The sequence below is a fragment of the Oryza glaberrima genome, chromosome 3, assembly GCF_000147395.1.
Source record: "Oryza glaberrima chromosome 3, OglaRS2, whole genome shotgun sequence".
NCBI classification, from domain to species: domain Eukaryota; kingdom Viridiplantae; phylum Streptophyta; class Magnoliopsida; order Poales; family Poaceae; genus Oryza; species Oryza glaberrima.
Window position 1 is genome coordinate 21802802 of NC_068328.1, and position 20933 is coordinate 21823734.

The 20933-nt window shown below is 43.9% G+C and overlaps 1 protein-coding gene across 3 annotated transcripts; it reads right to left on the reverse strand.

Annotated features, from left to right (window-relative positions):
- Positions 1–12717: 12717 nt before the first annotated feature.
- On the reverse strand, positions 12718–18813 carry LOC127766801 (uncharacterized). Of its 3 annotated transcripts, none has more exons than XM_052291948.1 (8): positions 18563–18813; positions 18278–18472; positions 16778–17456; positions 15218–16566; positions 15051–15105; positions 14643–14956; positions 13377–13475; positions 12718–13281 (listed from the first exon to the last, which is right to left on the reverse strand). In XM_052291948.1, exons 3-8 carry the CDS (start codon positions 17376–17378, stop codon positions 13129–13131), a joined length of 2571 nt encoding a protein of 856 aa, XP_052147908.1. In that variant the 5' UTR covers positions 17379–17456; positions 18278–18472; positions 18563–18813; the 3' UTR covers positions 12718–13128. The 3 variants fall into 3 exon arrangements, with proteins under 3 accessions (XP_052147908.1, XP_052147907.1, XP_052147906.1); XM_052291947.1 differs by having other exon boundaries at positions 12721–13281; positions 15051–15126; positions 18362–18472; positions 18563–18812; XM_052291946.1 differs by having other exon boundaries at positions 12721–13281; positions 15051–15126; positions 18563–18812.
- Between the last annotated feature and the right edge of the window lie 2120 nt (positions 18814–20933).

The window sequence follows — 20933 nt, forward strand, 5'->3', positions numbered from 1 at the left end:
GGGAAAGAAGACGGTAAAATTAGCGCTTTAATTTAGAATTGATCGAGGTGTAGGGCGATCAAATTTGCTAGTTTACTTTTAGTTTCGCCGTACTATTAAGAGGGGTAATGACCTAGCAAAGAGATGATTTTATTTGCCACATTAGGTCATTATGCATTTCGACTTGTGCTCACATTTCACACACACTTTTCACTGGGTTCAGCCTGACCAGGAGCGGTCAGACCGGCCACATAGTGGCGGTCTGACCGGAGTGCCCTGGCCGGTCTGACCGGCTCCACAACGGCGGTCTGATCGGCGCATAAGGACGGTCTGACCGGCGGCACTTGCGCGGTCAGACCGGCCCCCTGGAGGCCGAGATGGTGCTGCTCGGGATGGCCGATACAGAGCCGACGGAGCCGTATTCGGTCAAACCGAGCCGATGGCGGTCTGACCGAGCCGAGGCCGGTCTGACCGGCCACCCCATGCTGGTCTGACCGGCCAGGCCGATGGGGCCCTCTGACAGGGCTACAACGGTTAGTTTTCTAGCCGTTGCAGAGTAGCACGGTCTGACCGGCCACATACCTCCGATCAGACCGACAGAGCAAAGAGTTGGGGGATTTCGCCCCCAACGGCTAGTTTTGGTGGGTAGGAGTATAAATACTCCCCCACCAGCAGCAAGGGGGCTCTCTTGGCACCCAATTCAATTGCATACACCCCTTGCACCTCTCTCACACTCACTTGAGCTTTGTGTTCATCCATCTAGTGTGTTAGAGGGTTGTTTAGCCAAGAGTCAAGTGCATTTGCTTCCATTGTAGAGCTAGTGTGGCACTTGATCATCTCCACACCGGGTCATTGCTTGTTACTCTTGGAGGTTGCCGCCTCCTAGACGGCTTGTGGAGGAGTTGCCCGGTGACCTCTCCGAGAAGATTGTGGAGGAGGCCCGGCGCCGGCTTGTGAGTGGTTTGGAGTTCACCACCTTCGGAGTGAAGGAAGAACTACCCCGAGTGATCGAGGCTTGGGTAGTCCTCTCCGCGGGCCGACTCCCGCCTTGCCCACCCCTTGACGAAGGGGGCGTGCGGTGGCTTCGTGGTTGAGCGGTAGTGTTGGGCTCGCCTCAACGGGGAGTAGGAAACCGGGGAGTTTCCGAACCTCGGTGAAAAATCTCTTGTCTCATTGTCTCATTTGATTATCGCATTTACATTTGTGCAATTTACTTTCCTAGAGATATAATTGAGCCACTATCACCCTAGGTTTGCAAAACATAACTTAGTTGCTTAGTTAGAGTTCACCCTCACCAAGCCTAGCAACTTAGGTTAGATTTGATTAGGTGTTATTTATTCTTTAAATCGCCTATTCACCCCCCCTCTAGTCGACATCTCGATTCTACAAGTGGTATCAGAGCTTGGTCTCTATTGATTGGGCTTCACCGCCTAGAGAGAAGATGTCGAACGAGGTGAACCATGTAGGGAAGGCTCCCATGTTTAATGGCACAAACTACTCCACTTGGAAAATTAAAATGTCTACTCACCTCAAAGCTATGAGCTTCCATATTTGGAGTATTGTGGATGTAGGCTTTGCCATCACCGGCACACCCTTGACGGGGATTGATCACCGCAACCTCCAACTCAATGCCCAAGCCATGAATGCCTTGTTCAACTCTTTGAGCCAAGAGGAGTTCGATAGAGTGAGCAAACTTGAGACCGCATATGAGATTTGGAACAAGTTGACGGAGATCCATGAGGGTACAAGTGAGTACAAGGATGCCAAGCTTCATTTCCTCAAGATCCAATATGAGACATTCTCCATGTTGCCTCATGAGAGTGTGAATGACATGTATGGGAGGCTCAATGTCATTGTGAATGATCTCAAGGGGCTTGGGGCAAACTACACCGATCTTGAGGTTGCCCAAAAGATGCTTAGAGCCCTACCGGAGAAGTATGAGACCCTTGTCACCATGCTCATCAACTCGGACATGTCAAGAATGACACCCGCGAGCCTCTTGGGGAAGATCAACACCAATGACATGTACAAGTTGAAGAAGAAGGAGATGGAGGAAGCCTCACCCTCCAAGAAGTGCATTGCTCTCTAAGCCGAAGTTGAAGACAAGAGCAAGAGCAAGGTGAATGAAGTCAATGAAGACTTGGAGGAAGAGATGGTCCTTCTTGCTAAAAGGTTCAATGATCTCTTGGGAAGGAGAAAGGAGAGAGGAAGGGGCTCCAACTCCAATAGGAGAAGAAATAGAAGACCCAACAAGACTCTCTCCAACTTGAGGTGTTTTGAGTGTAGTGAGAAGGGACACTTTGCTTCCAAGTGCCCTTCCAAGGATGATGATGGAGACAAGTCATCCAAGAAGAAGAGTGGAGGCTACAAGCTCATGAAGAAGCTTAAGAAGGAAGGGAAGAATATTGAGGCCTTCATCGGGGAATGCGACTCAAATGAGGAAAGCTCCGCCTCATCCGGGTCCGAGGAAGAAGGTGGTGATGATGCAAGCTCCAAGAAGAAGAAGATGGCCGTTGTTGCCATCAAGGAGGCTCCATCACTCTTCGCTCCACTTTGTCTCATGGCAAAGGGCTCCTCTAAGGTAACATCTCTTAGTGATAGTGAGAGTGATGATGATTGTGATGATGTTTCCTATGATGAGCTTGTGAGTATGTTTGAGGAGCTCCATGCTTATAGTGAGAAGGAGATTGTCAAGTTCAAGGCCCTAAAGAAAGATCATGCTTCTTTGGAGGTCTTGTATGAGGAGCTAAAGACCTCTCATGAGAGACTCACCATTTCTCATGAGAAGCTTAAGGAAGCTCATGACAACCTCCTTTCCACTACTCAACATGGAGCTCACATTGATGTTGGCATATCTTGTGATTTGCTTGATGATAGTGCTACTTGCCATATTGCTCATGTTGCATCATCTAGCATTTCTACCTCTTGTGATGATCTTATGGATATGCCTAGCCCTAGCTCTAGTTCTTGCTCTTGTGTTTCTATTTGTGATGCCTCACTTGTTGTTAAGAACAATGAGCTTAAGGAGCTAGTCGCTAAGCTCAACAAGAGTTTGGAGAGATGCTTCAAGGGTAAGAACACTCTTGACAAGATTTTGAGTGAGCAACAGTGCATCCTTGACAAGGAGGGACTTGGATTCATTCCAAAGAAGGGTAAGAAACCTTCTCACCATGCCACTCGTTTTTTCAAGAGAAATGGTAAGTATTGCTCCAAGTGTCGTGAGGTTGGGCATTTGGTGAGTGATTGCCCCGGAGGTAAGCCTCCTAAGACATGCATGTTCAATTCTCATTAAATGCTTAGGAAGGCTTATGATGGTAGTATTGTTGCTAGATATGTGGGTTCCCCTATACTCGGTGGTAAAAAGAATGCCATTTGGGTGCCCAAAGCTTTGGTCTCTAACCTCCAAGGACCCAAACAAGTTTGGGTACCTAAAAGAGCTTGATCTTCTTTTGTAGGTGAACTACCGCACCGGTGGGAGCCATTGGGTGCTTGATAGTGGATGCACTCAACACATGACCGGTGATAGGGCTATGTTCACCACATTTGAAGTAGGAGGGAATGAACAAGAGAAAGTGACATTTGGAGACAATAGCAAAGGAAAGGTAATTGGGTTAGGTAAAATTGTTATCTCCAATGATTTGTCAATTGAAAATGTCTCTCTTGTTAAATCACTAAATTTCAATTTGCTTTCAGTTGCTCAAATTTGTGATCTTGGCTTGTCATGTGCCTTCTTCCCACAAGAAATTATTGTTTCTAGCCTTCTTGACAAGTCTTGTGTGTTCAAAGGTTTTAGATATGGAAATCTTTATTTGGTTGATTTCAATTCTAGTGAAGCAAATTTGAAAAGTTGTTTAGTTGCAAAAACTTCATTGGGTTGGCTTTGGCATAGGAGGCTAGCTCATGTTGGCATGAATCAATTGAGCAAACTTTCAAAACGTGATCTAGTTGTCGGCTTGAAAGATGTGAAGTTTGAGAAAGATAAGCTTTGTAGTGCTTGTCAAGCCGGCAAGCAAGTTGCATGTTCTCATCCTACTAAGAGTATCATGTCCACATCTAGACCATTGGAGCTCTTGCATATGGATTTGTTTGGCCCAACAACCTATAAGAGCATTGGTGGTAATAGTCATTGTCTTGTGATTGTTGATGATTATTCTCGCCATACTTGGGTGTTCTTTTTGCATGATAAGTCTATTGTTGCCGAGCTTTTCAAAAAGTTTGCAAAAAGGGCCCAAAATGAATTTAGTTGCACTCTTGTGAAAATTAGAAGTGACAATGGTTCCGAATTTAAGAATACCAATATCGAGGATTATTGTGATGATCTTGGTATCAAACACGAACTTTCCGCTACCTACTCACCTCAACAAAATGGTGTAGTGGAAAGGAAAAATCGTACATTGATTGAGATGGCAAGGACTATGCTAGATGAATATGGTGTTTCCGATTCCTTTTGGGCGGAAGCTATAAACACTGCTTGCCATGCAACCAATAGGCTTTATTTGCATCGTCTCTTGAAAAAGACTTCCTATGAGCTAATTGTTGGGAGGAAGCCAAATGTCGCCTATTTTCGAGTCTTTGGTTGCAAGTGTTATATTTACCCAAAGGGTGTTAGACTAACCAAATTTGAAAGTCGGTGTGATGAAGGGTTTCTTCTAGGTTATGCCTCAAATAGCAAGGCATACCGGGTCTACAACAAGAACAAAGGTATTGTGGAAGAAACCGCCGATGTTCAATTTGATGAGACTAATGGCTCCCAAGAGGGGCACGAGAATTTGGATGATGTAGGTGATGAAGGCTTGATGAGAGCTATGAAGAACATGTCTATTGGAGATATCAAGCCTATTGAAGTGGAAGACAAGCCATCCACCTCCACTCAAGATGAGCCATCTACTTCCGCTTCGCCAAGTCAAGCTCAAGTTGAAGTGAAGGAGAAGAAGGCACAAGATTCACCTATGCATCCAAGAATACACACCGCTCTTTCCAAGGATCACCCAATTGACCAAGTGTTGGGTGACATTAGTAAGGGTGTTCAAACTCGATCTCGTGTCGCTTCGATTTGTGAACATTACTTGTTTGTTTCTTGTCTTGAGTCAAAACATGTAGATGAAGCTCTTTGTGATCCGGATTGGATGAATGCTATGCATGAAGAGCTCAACAACTTTGCAAGAAACAAGGTGTGGACTTTGGTTGAAAGATCTAGAGACCATAATGTCATAGGGACAAAGTGGATCTTTAGGAACAAACAAGATGAGAACGGATTGGTGGTGAGAAACAAGGCAAGGTTGGTGGCGCAAGGTTTCACACAAGTTGAAGGTTTGGACTTTGGTAAAACTTTTGCCCCCGTGGCAAGACTTGAGGCTATTCGCATCCTTCTTGCATTTGCATCATGCTTTGATATAAAACTATTTCAAATGGATGTGAAAAGTGTTTTTCTAAATGGTGAAATTGCCGAACTTGTCTTTGTTGAACAACCTCCCGGTTTTGAAGATCCTAAAAATCCTAACCATGTTTACAAACTCTCAAAAGCTCTTTATGGTTTAAAACAAGCTCCTAGGGCTTGGTATGAAATATTGAGAGATTTTCTTTTGTCAAAGGATTTCAAAATTGGAAAAGTTGACACCACTCTTTTCACAAAAATCATTGGTGATGATTTCTTTGTGTGTCAAATTTATGTTGATGACATCATATTTGGTTCTACTAATAAGGTATTTTGCAAGGAATTTGGTGATATGATGTCTAGGGAATTTGAGATGTCCACGATTGGAGAGTTGAGCTTCTTCCTTGAACTTCAAATCAAGCAACTCAAGGATGGGACGTTCGTGAGCCAAACCAAGTACATCAAGGATCTACTCAAGAGGTTTGGCTTAGAGGATGCGAAGCCCATCAAGACACCTATGGCAACCAATGGGCATCTCGACCTTGATGAGGGAGGTAAACCGGTAGATTTAAAGCTTTATCGTTTCATGATTGGTAGCTTGCTTTACCTTACCGCATCTAGGCCGGATATCATGTTTAGTGTTTGCATGTGTGCACGGTTTCAAGCCGCTCCTAAGGAGTGTCACTTAGTGGCCATGAAAAGGATTCTAAGATATTTAAAGCATTCCTCTACTATTGGCTTGTGGTACCCAAAAGGTGCTAAATTTAAGCTTGTTGGCTATTCCGATTCGAATTATGCCGGTTGCAAAGTGGATAGAAAGAGCACATCCGGTAGTTGCCAAATGCTTGGTAGATCCCTTGTGTCATGGTCATCCAAGAAACAAAACTCCGTAGCCCTCTCTACCGCCGAGGCGGAATATGTTTCGGCGGATAGTTGTTGTGCCCAATTGCTTTGGATGAAACAAACCTTGTTGGACTATGGCATATCCTTCACCAAAACCCCACTCCTATGTGACAATGATAGTGCCATAAAAATAGCCAATAACCCGGTCCAACATTCTAGAACCAAGCATATTGACATTCACCATCACTTCCTAAGAGACCATGTTGCCAAGTGTGACATAGTCATTAGCCACATAAGAACCGAGGACCAACTAGCCGACATCTTTACCAAGCCTCTTGATGAAACCCGCTTTTGCAAGTTGAGGAATGAGTTAAATGTCATAGATTTCTCTAATGTGGTTTGAGATGGTGCACTATGGTTGCTTCTTTTGCATTTTGTATATTTGCTCCTATTTGCTCTTATGCTTTGGACTTATTGCCATTTGGTTCTTCATTGCGAAAATGGAGCATGTCACATTAAGGGGGAGTTTTGGACTCTTGCATGTGCTCTACTTCCTTTTATATGTGAGCAAATCAACCAAAAGTGCTAGTAGTGTTTTTCAAAATGCCCAAATCAACATAAGTCAAAACTTTTGCAAAATCAATGATATTTGAAAACTAACTCTTGGAAAATGTTTCAAAAGGGTCCCTATATGTTTTTCAAGCCTCACATTGCTAGAAAAATGATTTTTGAATGAAAAATGCCATTTTGGCTCTCTTTTGAAGAATCTAGATTCTTGTTTTTGGCCAAAATGAGATTAAACCCCAAAATGAGTTTGAGAAGGAATCTGAGAAAAGATTCAAAACAAAGTTGGTAGAGAGGAGGATTTGAAATGTTTTTGGTATTCAAATCATATTCAAAAACCAAATATTTCAAAAGTTGTTTGAAAATCAAATTCGCCCAAAAACCCCTATAGACCATAAAAGGCCACCTCCTAGCACTCAAGTGAGTTTTGTTGCAAATCTTCATAAATTTCAAATATTATGAATGGTTGGCAATATTTCAACTCACACATTTCAAAATTGCTCCAAAAATCAAAATTTTATTGATTTTTATTGAGTGGGGGCAGCCAACTGTGCAAGGGCTGTGCACAGTCGGCTGGGGGGCCAGGCAGTCTGACCGGCGCTATATGCGCGGTCTGACCGGCCTGGTGGCAGCGGTCTGACCGGCCACTAGGGCACAGTCTGACCGGCGGCAACCCGGCGATCTGACCGGCCGCGTAAAGCCGGTCTGACCGGCCGGGGATGGTGGGCCCAGGACTTTGTCCTTTCTTCCTCCTCCTTCTACCCGACCCCTCCTCATCCCATCTCATCTCTTCTCTTCTCCAACTCGAAAAAACTCCTCCTCTCTCCTTTCCCAAACCCTAGCCACCTCCCTCCACCAAATCCATCCGGTTCAACCGTCAAAATCACTCCGGTTACACCGTAAGTGAATCTCCTCCTCTTCCTCTCTCTATTCCATGGATTTGTTTGAGTTTTTATTGAGTTTGTGATCCATGGCATGGAACCCTAGGTGAAGGAAGAGGTGTTCTTCGATTTGCACCAATAGAGGGTAGTTTCTTGGTGTGATTCAACTCCTTCAACCGGTAAATCACTCTCCCTCTTGTGCATTCTCTCAAATCGGTCTATTTCAATTCTAGGGTTAAGGGTAGTTTCCCCATTTGCTTCAATCTTTATGAAATAGACCTACACCTTGATGTTCATGTTCCAATCTTGTGCAACTTTGTCCTAGCAATTTTTTAGAATCATTTGTGTGGATTGTGGAAGGATTCGGTTGTGCTACTGTCAGTAGCGGTCTGACCGGCCGAGAGCCTACGGTCTGACCGGCCGAGACCATCGGTCTGACCGGCCGTGAGCCGCCGGTCTGACCGGCCTATGGCCGTCGGTCTGACCGACTTGGGGCTTGCAGTCTAACCGGCCTTGGCTCTCGGTTTGACCGCCCCTGACAGACAGCACTCCCCCTTCTCCCACTTCACTATGTGGCTTCTAAAATTGTTGCTTATCCATCCTTTGCTCCTTGTTTTTCAGCCATGCCTCACCGCACTCACCATGGTCGTCGTGAGCCCACGCCCGATCCCGTCAGTGAGAATGAGGAATCAAGCGGAGATGAGTATGTTCAAAGTGATGATGACAATATGGAAAATGTTGAGGGTGATGAGATGGAAGTAAGTGATGATGGTGATGACAATGAGAGTGGAAATGGTGAAGATGATGAGGCAAGTGATGATGAGAGTCCTCTCGATTCCTCCATCCAATTTGTGCTTAATTTGAGGAATGCTCAACAATACACTATCCTCCGTCATCATGATCAATTCCGGAGGCCTAACGATTGTAATGATCCAAGATTTCATACACAGTTCCAAAAGTCCGTGTATGAACAAGTGTATGCCAACAAAGCCTTTGCCAAACACAAGTGGATTTCGTGGAGGCACATTGGTGAGACACCGGAGTTTGAGAATTTGCAAGAGATGTTCCGGACCGTTGGGATTGATAGAATTGTCACCATGAAGCAACCTTTTGATGAAGATCTCATCCGGCAATTCTATGCCACCGTATGGGTGTCCGGCGATTGTGATGCAATGAAGTGGATGTCGGGGACCCTCCGATGCTCTATCAACCGCCGTGAATTCAAGGAGCTCTTGCACATTCGCTTCAACAACGGGGATGACCTTCATGATGAGCACACCCACAACCCCTTCCCCATTGATCACTTTTCTCAGTTTTATGAAGAAGGGGGAAGGCACACATATGGCAAGGTGGCGGGTTTGAGGGCTCTCCCAAGTGTGATCAACCGCATAGTAAGGGCCACCATCCTCCCAAGATGCGGCAACAATGATGACATACGCGGAGTTGCTTGGCATGTTATTGATGCCATTATGGATGGTCGTCGGTTTGATGTTATCAACCTTATGATGAAGGAGATTGCCATCTCAAAGGGGACTATTAGACAAGGAATCTATTATGCTCCCTACATAATGAGGTTGATTCAAAGCAAGTTGGGAAAAATTGGTCACAATTTAAAAGAACATAAGGAGTACAAGCCTCGTCTCCAACTCTCCTCCCCTAGAGCTCCTCGTGTGCGCCAACCAACATTTGATCAAGGTGCAAGCTCAAGTGCAGCCCCCCCTCCTCCTCAAGGGTATGATCCAAGTACTTTATTCCATCCACAATATGCCTACTTTGGAATGCAACCAAATGACTTCTTCAACCCGGTCCTTGGGGCTATTAATACCCTAAGTGAAAGCATTCAACGCTTATCCACCGGGCATGAAGCATTGCATGAGGATGTTCGTGGCTTGCGCACCGATGTTGGCAACTTGAATACTTCGGTGGGAAGATTGCATACTAGGGTGGGTGTATTGGATTCTCACGTCCAAACCTTGGAGAGTACCCAAGCTTTTGTCTATCATCGCCGCCGTGATGATTCTCATCCTTCCACTTCGGCGCGTCCTCCTTCTCCTCCACAAGAGTGAAGACCTTTTTGGAGCTTGATGCCAAAAGGGGGAGAATAGTGTGTTTTATGTTTTGTGGGTTGGGACTAGTAGTAGTGAGGTTAGTCACCTCATATTTAATAGGTTAAGGTGGATTGGGCTATATTTAGTATGGGTATGGGCTATTACTCTATATTGTGTGTTCCTTTTTCGTTTTGTTGTTCTCTATGTCATTTGGACCCTTCGTGGTCTTGTAATAGCCTATATTTATTTGTGAGTCTTTTATGTAGTCTTAATGTGAACTTGTGCTATGATGGATGGTTGGTATGACATTGATATATTTGTGACCATCTTATGCTCATGGATGAATATTTCTTGAAGTTCACATTGAGATATTGCTCTTGTGTTTGTGATATGTTGAAATGTGAAATTGAATTGTGCATTGGCTCCATATTTGCTATTTGTGATTGTTATGCATATGTTTAGGGGGAGCTTTTGCTTGTCAATACAATATATGTCCATGTGCTCTATGTTTGATTATATATATTTGTGGTGTTTGTCATCAATTACCAAAAAGGGGGAGATTGAAGCATCTAGGCCCCCGATGTTAATTTTGGTAATTAATGACAAGCGCTAATTGTGGACTAACCGTTGTCTTTGAGCTATACATTTTAAGTTAGGTCCACATCATATGTGCGCATGGATGATTATCGATGGATTAAAATTGACGGTGCAAAGCAAAGGGAAAGAAGACTGTAAAACTAGCGCTTTAATTTAGAATTGATCGAGGTGTAGGGCGATCAAATTTGCTAGTTTATTTTTAGTTTGGCCGTACTATTAAGAGGGGTAATGACCTAGCAAAGAGATGATTTTATTTGCCACATTAGGTCATTATGCATTTAGACTTGTGCTCACATTTCACACACACTTTTCACTGGGTTCGGCCTGACCAGGAGCGGTCAGACCGGCCACATAGTGGCGGTCTGACCGGAGTGCCCTAGCCGGTCTGACCGGCTCCACAACGGCGGTCTGACCGGCGCATAAGGACGGTCTGACCGGCGGCACTTGCGCGGTCAGACCGGCCCCCTGGAGGCCGAGATGGTGCTGCTCGGGATGGCCGATACAAAGCCGACGGAACCGTATTCGGTCAGACCGAGCCGATGGCGGTCTGACCGAGCCGAGGCCGGTCAAACCGGCCACCCCATGCCGGTCTGACCGGCCAGGCCGATGGGGCCCTCTGACAGGGCTACAACGGCTAGTTTTCTAGCCATTGCAGAGTAGCACGGTCTGACCGGCCACATACCTCCGGTCAGACCGGCAGAGCACAGAGTTGGGGGATTTCGCCCCCAACAGCTAGTTTTGGTGGGTGGGAGTATAAATACTCCCCCACCAGCAGCAAGGGGGCACTCTTGGCACCTAATTCAATTGCATACACCCCTTGCACCTCTCTCACACTCACTTGAGCTTTGTGTTCATCCATCTAGTGTGTTAGAGGGTTGTTTAGCCAAGAGTCAAGTGCATTTGCTTCCATTGTAGAGCTAGTGTAGCACTTGATCATCTCCACACTGGGTCATTGCTTGTTACTCTTGGAGGTTGCCGCCTCCTAAACGGCTTGTGGAGGAGTTGCCCGGTGACCTCTCCGAGAAGATTGTGGAGGAGGCCCGGCACCGGTTTGTGAGTGGTTTGGAGTTCACCACCTTCGGAGTGAAGGAAGAACTACCCCGAGTGATCGAGGCTTGGGTAGTCCTCTCCGTGGGCCGGCTCCCGCCTTGCCCACCCCTTGACGAATGGGGCGTGCGGTGGCTTCGTGGTTGAGCGGTGGAGTTGGGCTCGCCTCAACGGGGAGTAGGAAACCGGCGAGTTTCCGAACCTCGGTGAAAAATCTCTTGTCTCATTGTCTCATTTGATTGTCGCATTTACATTTGTGCAATTTACTTTCCTAGAGATATAATTGAGCCACTATCACCCTAGGTTTGCAAAACATAACTTAGTTGCTTAGTTAGAGTTCACCCTCACCAAGCCTAGCAACTTAGGTTAGATTTGATTAGGTGTTATTTATTCTTTAAATCGCCTATTCACCCCCCCCCCCTCTAGTCGACATCTCGATCCTACACTAAGCATGATACATATATGTATTAGGTTGATACCCATAGGTACCGGGTCTGATACTTATATGTACTAGACATGATACCTAGGTACCGGTCGTGATACATGTAGTTACCAAGTCTGATACTTTTAAGTACCGTACATTATACCCAGGTATCAGTCGTGATACATGTAGGTACCAGACATGATACATGTAGGTACCAGATCTGATACTTATATATGTACTAGACATGATACCAGGTACCGGTCGTGATACATGTAGTTACCAAGTCTGATACTTATAAGAACCGTACATTATACCCAGGTATCAGTCGTGATACATGTAGGTACAGATCTCATACTTATATATATGTACTAGACATGGTACCTAGGTACCGGTCATGATACATGTAGTTACCACGTCTGATACTTATAAGTACCATAAATGATACCCAAATATCGGTCGTGATATATGTAGGTACCAGACATGATACCTAGATATATAAGACTCATATACTCACGCTATTTTACCTTGAAACAGGACCGTTCATCATCAGGTCACATAGGATCACATATAGCAATAGAGAATCAAGTCATTTTCTCTTGCTCATGGGCACTGGCAACTTTAACTTCAATTTGATGCATATGGCATCATCAAGGCAGGAGTAGTATTAGACCGTCAGACAGCGACAATAGTAGACTAGTAGTGCATGTACTCCTCCTGTACTACTAGTGCATGCAGTAGTATATGGCAGTCAGTAGTATAGTACGTAGTACTACTATACTAGTACTGCATGCGCAGAGAGTTAATCCGTGGGTCTCGTGGGACCCAAGCGGGAGGAGAGATGGGTAGTTTATCGCGATGCTGGGTTGGACGGTTTGATATCGTGCATAACTTGTACCGTCCTGACGGTATGCCGTTTTATAGCTTTTTAGATGAATTATACAGTCAAATAGAAGTTATACCGCCACTGCAAGTTCTCCTTGAAACTTGGATTTGTTCCCTGAAAATATGTCATGGTAAGAGGACAACAATAATCATATTACAGCAGGTCAATTCTTGTTTACAGATTACAATGTGACCTTCAAATCAAGCAATTCCCAAGCTGCTTTACATGAATTACATGACCTTTTGCATCCAAACAAATAGGACAGGAAAACAATATCGCGCTGGCAATGTTGTCAGCCTAATCCCAGTAAATTCCAAGGCTTTACAGCTAACAAACACTAGTTTTTTGTTGCATCTACATCTTACAATGAACGGAAGCATTCTCCTTCCACTACAATCCGATTGCGAGCAGCTTGTTTGATCTCTTGTTTATCAGAAAGCTTACATTGTTATCATCAATGTCCGTGATAGCAACTAGTAGAAATGATGTTACTCGCTATGGCATTCAGAAAGAAGAGAGTTTTGTCCATCAGTAAACATCTTAACATGACAGAGCTTTCCTCCAGTTTCATCGGCAAATGTTATCTTCTTTCGTTTTCTTGGAACTTCAGAATGAGAAACAGCCTTCTTCCCTGCTAATCTCTGGCATTGAACATTTAAATTGAAAATGTCAGTCGAGTTCAGGAAAACACTCAATACTCCAAAGTTAGCATACAAACTTAAAAGCAGATACCAACCAGTATTTTACAAAAGCGGTTGCAATCTTTGTTCATTATTGTCAACCATTTCCTTGTAGTTCTCTCCACCTCTAATGCATCCTCAGAGGCTGCTCTGATCTGCGCAAGAGAATTATAAGATTGCTGTCAAATAAATATCAAGGTAGATTTGCTTCACTCTCAGCTAAGACCAGATTGGCAGCAAACAAATCTATAGGCTCAACTCTCAAATCTTCTCATTTTTCATATTATGAACAAGACTACCAGGAAGCTACTGCTCATCATGGTTAATATCAATTTCAACAATCTTATCATATCAGAGTTAGTTCACAATTTCTTATGGCAAATAAAGTACTACTCCCTCTGTTCCACATTATAAGATGTTTTGGCCTCCCCATCCCTAGATTCACTAACATCCATATAAATTTGGACACATATATGAAGCACATACATAGATCCATGCATGAATCTATTCAAAACCCAAAATGTCTTATAATGTGAAACATGGAACTTTTTTGAAAGTTAGGAGTAATCACTAGTTGAAAACAGATGAAAAGTTACACCTGCACTATTAATAGGACAAAGGTATGAAGTACATATGTTAAGTGTTGATAAGCCAGTCAGGAATATGCTCCTTTTTAGGAATAGTCTATTTGACAACCCTGAACTTTCAAAGACTAAAAACAACTTGAACTTCTATACTGTGCACTTGTTCGAACCTGAACTACTATTAAGAATAGAGTTGTTTTTTGGACATTCGTGAAATGCGGTTGTAAGATGGGACATAATTCCTTGTATGACAGTATAACTGCAGATTAGTCCACGGTGATTCTATGCAACGAGACTCTTGTACTGATCCTACAATATAATAGCTGGTCCACAAGCTTAGATAGGTACTTATGTGATATTTACATAAAAATAACTAAGGCGCTAATGAAGTGCAAACACAAATGCAGACTCTTATGTTTATGGGGTATCTGAAATTTCCTGCGGAACTTTGGATATCCAAGTAAGGATTCTTCAACCAGTATTAATATTTGAACTAGAATTATTATACTGAGAAATATATTTTTGTGCTCCAGTGTCTAACAGTGTGACTTCATTTCTTTAGCTAATGAAAACTCAACTTTATACTTCTGCCCTACCTATTAAAGTGTGTACGGTGTAACTTCATGAATCATGATTACTACAGCCTAGCTATATTCTAGAATCATCAATTAATCACAGAGCAGCAAAATTAAGTGCAACTCAAAATAGTATGCTCAAATTCCATTTATTAATACTCACCTCAGCAGTGTTGAAAGTAGGTAGCAAAGAATGTGATTCTGATAACAAATTTCCGTCTACTATACTTCTCATGTCATTCAAGCTTCTCATAAGTTTGGATGCAATGTTTTCTATATCATGCATTTGCCTTTGTGAAAACTCAACAGCCTTCTCGGCGTCCAATATAACTGAAGCAGCTTTCATGCAAGTACAAGTAGTCTTTTGGGGGGATGGGGATTCTGTTCCCTTCAGAATTCCTTTGCTTGTAGGGGAGAGGGAACTCCTGCCATTGGGTCTCCTCGTCTTGCCACAATCTTCAAGAAGGATCTTTCTCTCTGAAAGAATAATGGCCGCATCAATAATGGGAAATAGTATTTACTACTCTTATAAAAAATATTAGAAACACTACAAACAGCATAGATTGCTTACTGAGCCTTTGGACCCCGCACAAATCAATACCAGTCAAAGCACTGCAAAGCTTCTCCTGAGAAGTCGGGGACATAATCTTAAAAAAAATTAAAAAAGGGAAAATAAGTATGGCAGATTTATTCATACATTTTTTGTTTCAAGGTTAGGTTAAAACAATGAGAGCAGACCTTTCTCTTGGACAGCAGTTTTTTTGGAGCATGCTCTTCAAGAGCTCCTTCATCAATGAAAGGTTGTAACTTTCCATTTTGTCCATCAGTATCGAGAGAGGCTGCAGTTGAATCCAAAGACCCAGCAGGCATTTCCTGTGTTTCTTCAGGACTCGAGCTCTCTGATGTTACACAAACTTTGTCCAAGTCAGAACAAGATTGTAATAACTGCGGCTGAAGGCCAAATTGTTCTCTTGATCCTTGATCACTGTTAGTTTTACAGATGTCATCATCCACTGTAACCTTTAACTGATCTGTATCCTTTGATAACCACTCTGTAACACAAGGAAGTAAGAGCTGACCACCATGTGGAGCTTTGGATCCAGTGGGTTCTCTGTCAGTGCCCTCACTTACGAATGGGCTTGAAATGATGGCAGCACCTGAGACACCAACAGGAGTTTCAGTTTCAGTACTCTTCCTCTGTGCATGATTATTCAGAGCATCATATACTATACTTTCTAGCCGTCCATCTTGTGCGGTAAAATTGGCAGCTTTCACTGAGTCAAGAGTCTTGTTAAAAGCAAAAGTGCAATCGTTAGTTGCATGTCCAACATCAATAGGTAATACATCCTTTGTTCCAACACTGTGCTGAACTAGTGAATCAAATTGACCATCTGCCTTCATCTGCACAACCTCTGCAAGCGACGTGAAGTTGCTTTCTGCACTTCCACATAAATCAGATTGGATGACCACGGATGGAGACCCCACCTCTGCGTTACACTGATCAGTAGAACTTTCTATAGTCTTTGTGCTTTCCAGTGTACTGCCATGTAGATCTCGTGGATACCAGTATTCATCGATGTCTATATGATCTTCACAAGACATATTAACAGAACATACCAAATAATCATTGACAACTGAAGACTTCTCTTCATCTAAATTTGTTATATTGCCTGATGTTTTATGGCAGTTGCTCATTTCATCAGTGATATCCAATGAAGAAAGACTGTCATTTGTCTTGTTTTGCAGTATAATGTCATCCAAACAGTATGCTTTGATACTGTTAGCTAGCTCACAGGAATCATCAGAAACATCCTTTAGTTCAATCGGTTGAGGGATGACACCACTGTGTTGTTGACATCCATCATACTCTATTGGCTCCCTATGCAACTCAGCAAATGAGTCCTGAAAGGAGTCCTTTCCTGGACTAGATACTCCAACTTGCTCATCAGAGTAAATATCCTCATCCTCAGTCTTGATTTCGCAAAATATGTCTGGGCTTCTACCACTTATTACAGCACCAGTTGATAATGGTGTGTTTTCCATTTCAGCATATAAAATGTTCTCCCCAACTATTTCTTCAGTATTACCTGAAAATAAAGAACATACACAGCATTTACAATATGTTTGAAAAAAAGGAACCTAAGTAGGTCTATTTCAAGAAAAATGTACTGGCGAAAATAAGAAAGAGGTTTTGCAGATTCATCTGCTACATCCAGTTCATCCATATGTTGCATCTATACTGAAAAAAGGGTATTTGTATTGAAAGACTGCGGTATGTTTGGATAAGAAAAGACTCACCAGCAGCAATTGTGGAGTGTTTTACATCTGCAGCACTCCTTTCCATCTTCTCTGCAGTTGACATAGAGTCATGTGATGTTACCTCAAGTGGGGGTAATTTTATAGGCTCAGTCTCCTCTCTCCTCAATGTTGTATCTTGCAGTTTTACAGCATTTAGAGATATTGGTTTGCCCATTGTTCTGTTTGATTTGGTAGGGGATGTCTTCAGCCGCTTCTGTCTGAATGCAATAATGGGCTCATCAAGATCAACTTCCTCTTTTGGTACTTCATCTTCAAGGTTTCTCTTTCCACATTGTCTCTGATTCTTAAAGTCAGGTCTTTCAGAATCAACTTTCAAGGCCCTCCTGTTCTTAGCTTTACACTGAGCTCTTAAATCCTTCAGAGACACATTCTGAAAGTCTTCATCACCAACAGAATCATCATTAAATTCTGGGTTGGAAGGAGATGCAATTTCTTCAAGATCGATGACCTCAGTTTTGACAGGCCCCAAGGTAGGATAGTTCGTTTCAGAATGTTCACCATATATAACATGGATATTCTTGAGCCTAGGAGATCGCCTAGGAGAAATCAGGTTAGTCTTTTTGCAAGCAGCACCAGGCATTGTCACTTTCAAGTAGCAGACTACAGATTCAAACTTGTATCGAAATCAACTTGGCAATTGTAAATGTCAAAAAGTTTCCTGCAGGAGTGAAGAAAACCAGATGTTATGACCAAATGTATGCACAATAGATGAATAACAGAAGCCATATTATCTTTAAGATGAAACATATTCTTTTTCTAGATGAAACAGGGTCATATTCAATTAAAGCAATAGGCAAATCGTGTCATTACGAAATCATAATATATGCTGGGACATTATCATTAGCTCTCCTATTTCCCATCATAGAACAGAAAAATAAGGTGCACATATTATAAAAATAACAGGAAAAAAAGACATAGAAAGTAGCAAGTGGTTTTGCAATAATCAATTTTGTGATTACACAGGAATGCTTCTAATAAACATACGGGAAACTTAGTGCTAGAGTGAATCAATAAGGCTTCGTTCAGCAACAAGGGGGGGAGGGGGGGGATTTCCCCAGGGAGATTCACCCAAGGGGGGGGGGGATTGGGTTAATCCCCTCCCACCACCCAATCCCCTTTCACCCTGAGATTTGCATTTCACATGTTTGGAACGTGGGGATTAGGGGATGACTCTGGAGTAACATTTAAGTATAGAAGTTACAAACTTTAAAGATTGTGTTGTAAAAAATTCAAATTGCAATAAAAAAATCAGGTTTGAAATGAGTCTATAGGGATTAACGATAGCATTGCAGAAAATTCAAAATATTGTATGGTACAATTCAAAATTTCTTTGGAAAATCAGCAAATTTCTGAAAACACCCTAGAAAATTTGAATGAGTGTGCGCCATCACATCTGACATGCTTTTTTTTAAAAATACAGTATCAGGTATAAGCAATGTTAATATGCTAAATCTGTAGGAATTGAAATCAGGCACTTACATATAACCTTCTCTATCAAAAAGTAAAGGATTCCTCTCTACAACAAAACTAGAGTCCCATCTGGTTCCTGTCAAAAGTGCTGACCGCAAAACTAAGATGAAGAGTCCCTCGATGTCCTTGCCGGATCTTGCAGGGAGAGAGTGCGTGCCGCCGGATCTTGTAGCGGGGCAGGGGCAGGGGCACGTGGCGGCAGATCTTGCACGGAGGGGAGGAGGCAACAAACCCGTAAGTAAGCTTCTTGGCGGAGGAGGAGGGCAGCGCCATGGAGAGGGAGTAAGGGCGTACCTGGAGGCTGGGCGGCGGATCTGGACAGCGCGCCGTACAACGGTCGAGAGGGGCGATGTAATTTGCAGGGATGGGAAGCGGCGGCGGCGGCGGCGGTAGTGGGGGAATGGAGGCGGTGGCTGGCGCTGGTGGAGGGGAGGCGGCGGCGGCGGATGAGGCGGAGGCGGCGTTCTTGGCGGCAGAGAAGGGAGGGAGTTTGTGGAATGGAATTTTGAGTAGTAGGGTTTTTCCTCCCTACTGCTGGGCTTCCCGTTCGGAGGCACTGTTTTTATTATTATTATTGCGTTGCGGCGCCCAGCGCCAGGTGGAAGTGGAAAAAGAAGGGGAGGGAAATTTTGGCGCCAGCTAGAGCCTAGAGGAGGAGAGGGTTGGCGGGAAGGAGAAGCAAAATTGCGCGGCCGCCCGCTCCTCCTCCTCCTCGATCAGGTTTCGTTTTAGTACTAAACTAAAATTACCGCGTCAGGTAGCGCGCCCGTTATTTCATACCCCCACATGGCCATATATACTTGTTTCTCCTTTCTGCTAATAGGTTAAACAAGTTTATATGAAAATGTAGAGACAGTTTTAACACCCAAAAATATATTCAATGGTGGTGGTGTAAACTATGTTTTTCTATTAACTCGGTCAAAATCGAAATACTTTAACTTAGAAAAATGCCATGCATTCTAAAACAAATGTATTATCTTGGCATCTAGTTTGTATTAGCTTCTAATAGGCTATTAAATAAAGTATTCAGTGGTTTTATTGCGTGACAAACTTCTGTAGTGCTGCTCCCAAATCTTTCGATTTGGCATTTTCACTTTGATGTTCTGTGCTGCAATTTGATGGTGGGATGTCTCGTCCTAAAATCACCCTAAAATTTTATCGTCTGAATTATTTCTAGAAATTAAAAAAGTCAAAAATAGCCTTCAACAATTAAAAATCACCAAGTTTCAACTCAAATTTGTGTGCGGGGATTTTTTTTTTTAATTCCTCATGCTTGAAATTATTTAAACAATTTCTAATTGAATTTCATAGCATTATAAATATCTTTAACCTTTCTTAGTTTTTATTAAAAGAAAAACTAAAATAAATCTCCCTCCCTTTCCTTGGACCATTTTCAGCCCATCTCTTCCTCTATCTCTCTCCTCCGGGGTGCCCCGGCCTGCTTTTCCTCTCCTTCCTCCTTCCACCGTCGGCCGCACCTACCTCCTTCCCAATCCAGCTGAGCCGCCAGCCCACTACCTCCTCGCGCCACCTATCATGCCGACCAGCCCGAGCCGCCCCCTCCCCAGCCCAGCCGAGCCGCTGCTCCTGTTGCACATGAGGCTGCCACGCTGCACGTGCGATGCACGCGCACAACGTCGTGGGTCTCGCCTGTCCGAGGTGTCTCCTACCTCTAGTCGGCCTCGTCTCTCTCTCCCGTGAACTCAAGCGTCGCCGCCCCCTTGATCTCCCTCCTCAGTTGGTTTCCAAAAACCGGTTTCTTGTGTAGTGGACATCAATTCCCCCCAACAAATCCCACTTAATCCCGCACTAAATCGCACTCAATCGATTTCTTTAACTGGTGTCTTCAATAGGGAGTTTCACTGTCGCTGGTGCCGTTTCCCATCCTCACGGCAGACCGAGCAAGTTTAATAGTATAGTCAACTACTGGCTCCAATTTATCTATAGCCAATCTAACAGCTCATTCATACAGTGGTTACATACTACACTATTAATATCTGGTCCCACCTGTCATACACACACTGTGTCTTGGAGTCCGTGTTATAGCTGGCTACAAATCTGTAGCCCGCTACTCTTCTCTCTTCTCATTTATCTACTTAAAGTATGTTTGCAACTGGCTTATAGCCTGCTATTGTACTTGCTCTAAAGGGAACCCCCAAGACCTCCTCCTCCTCCTCCCATTCCCTGCGCCGCTCGAGCGCCATGCTCGCTCCATCGCCGTCACGCCGCTTCTCTTCGAGTACTGCCGCCGGCGTGCGCTCCAGCCGCCGAGGCTTGGCATCGCAGGTACTTCGCCAAGCCTTGGTTAGGCCACCGCCGGCTTTTCCGTCTCCTCTCCCTCGCCCACGTCGCAGGATTTAGAGTAAAGGTGTCAATTAAATAGGTGGTTCACTATACAATTTTTATTATGTTAACTAGCACATATAATATAGTTTTAATCTCGATCAAATTTTTAGGTGGTCTATAGACCACAGTGCCACCCAGCTAGCTACGCCACTGCCACGTCGTCTCCAAGCTCGGCAAGCCCCGGAGCTCCATCCGCGACGTCAACCCGAGCCGGCCACTTCTTCTTCCTTGTCGCCCTCGCTGTTGTCACCGTCCCCGCTACTCTGGTGAGCCCTGCCGCCGCCCTCACCTCTCCCGTTTCGCGCCGCTGCGCCATGGC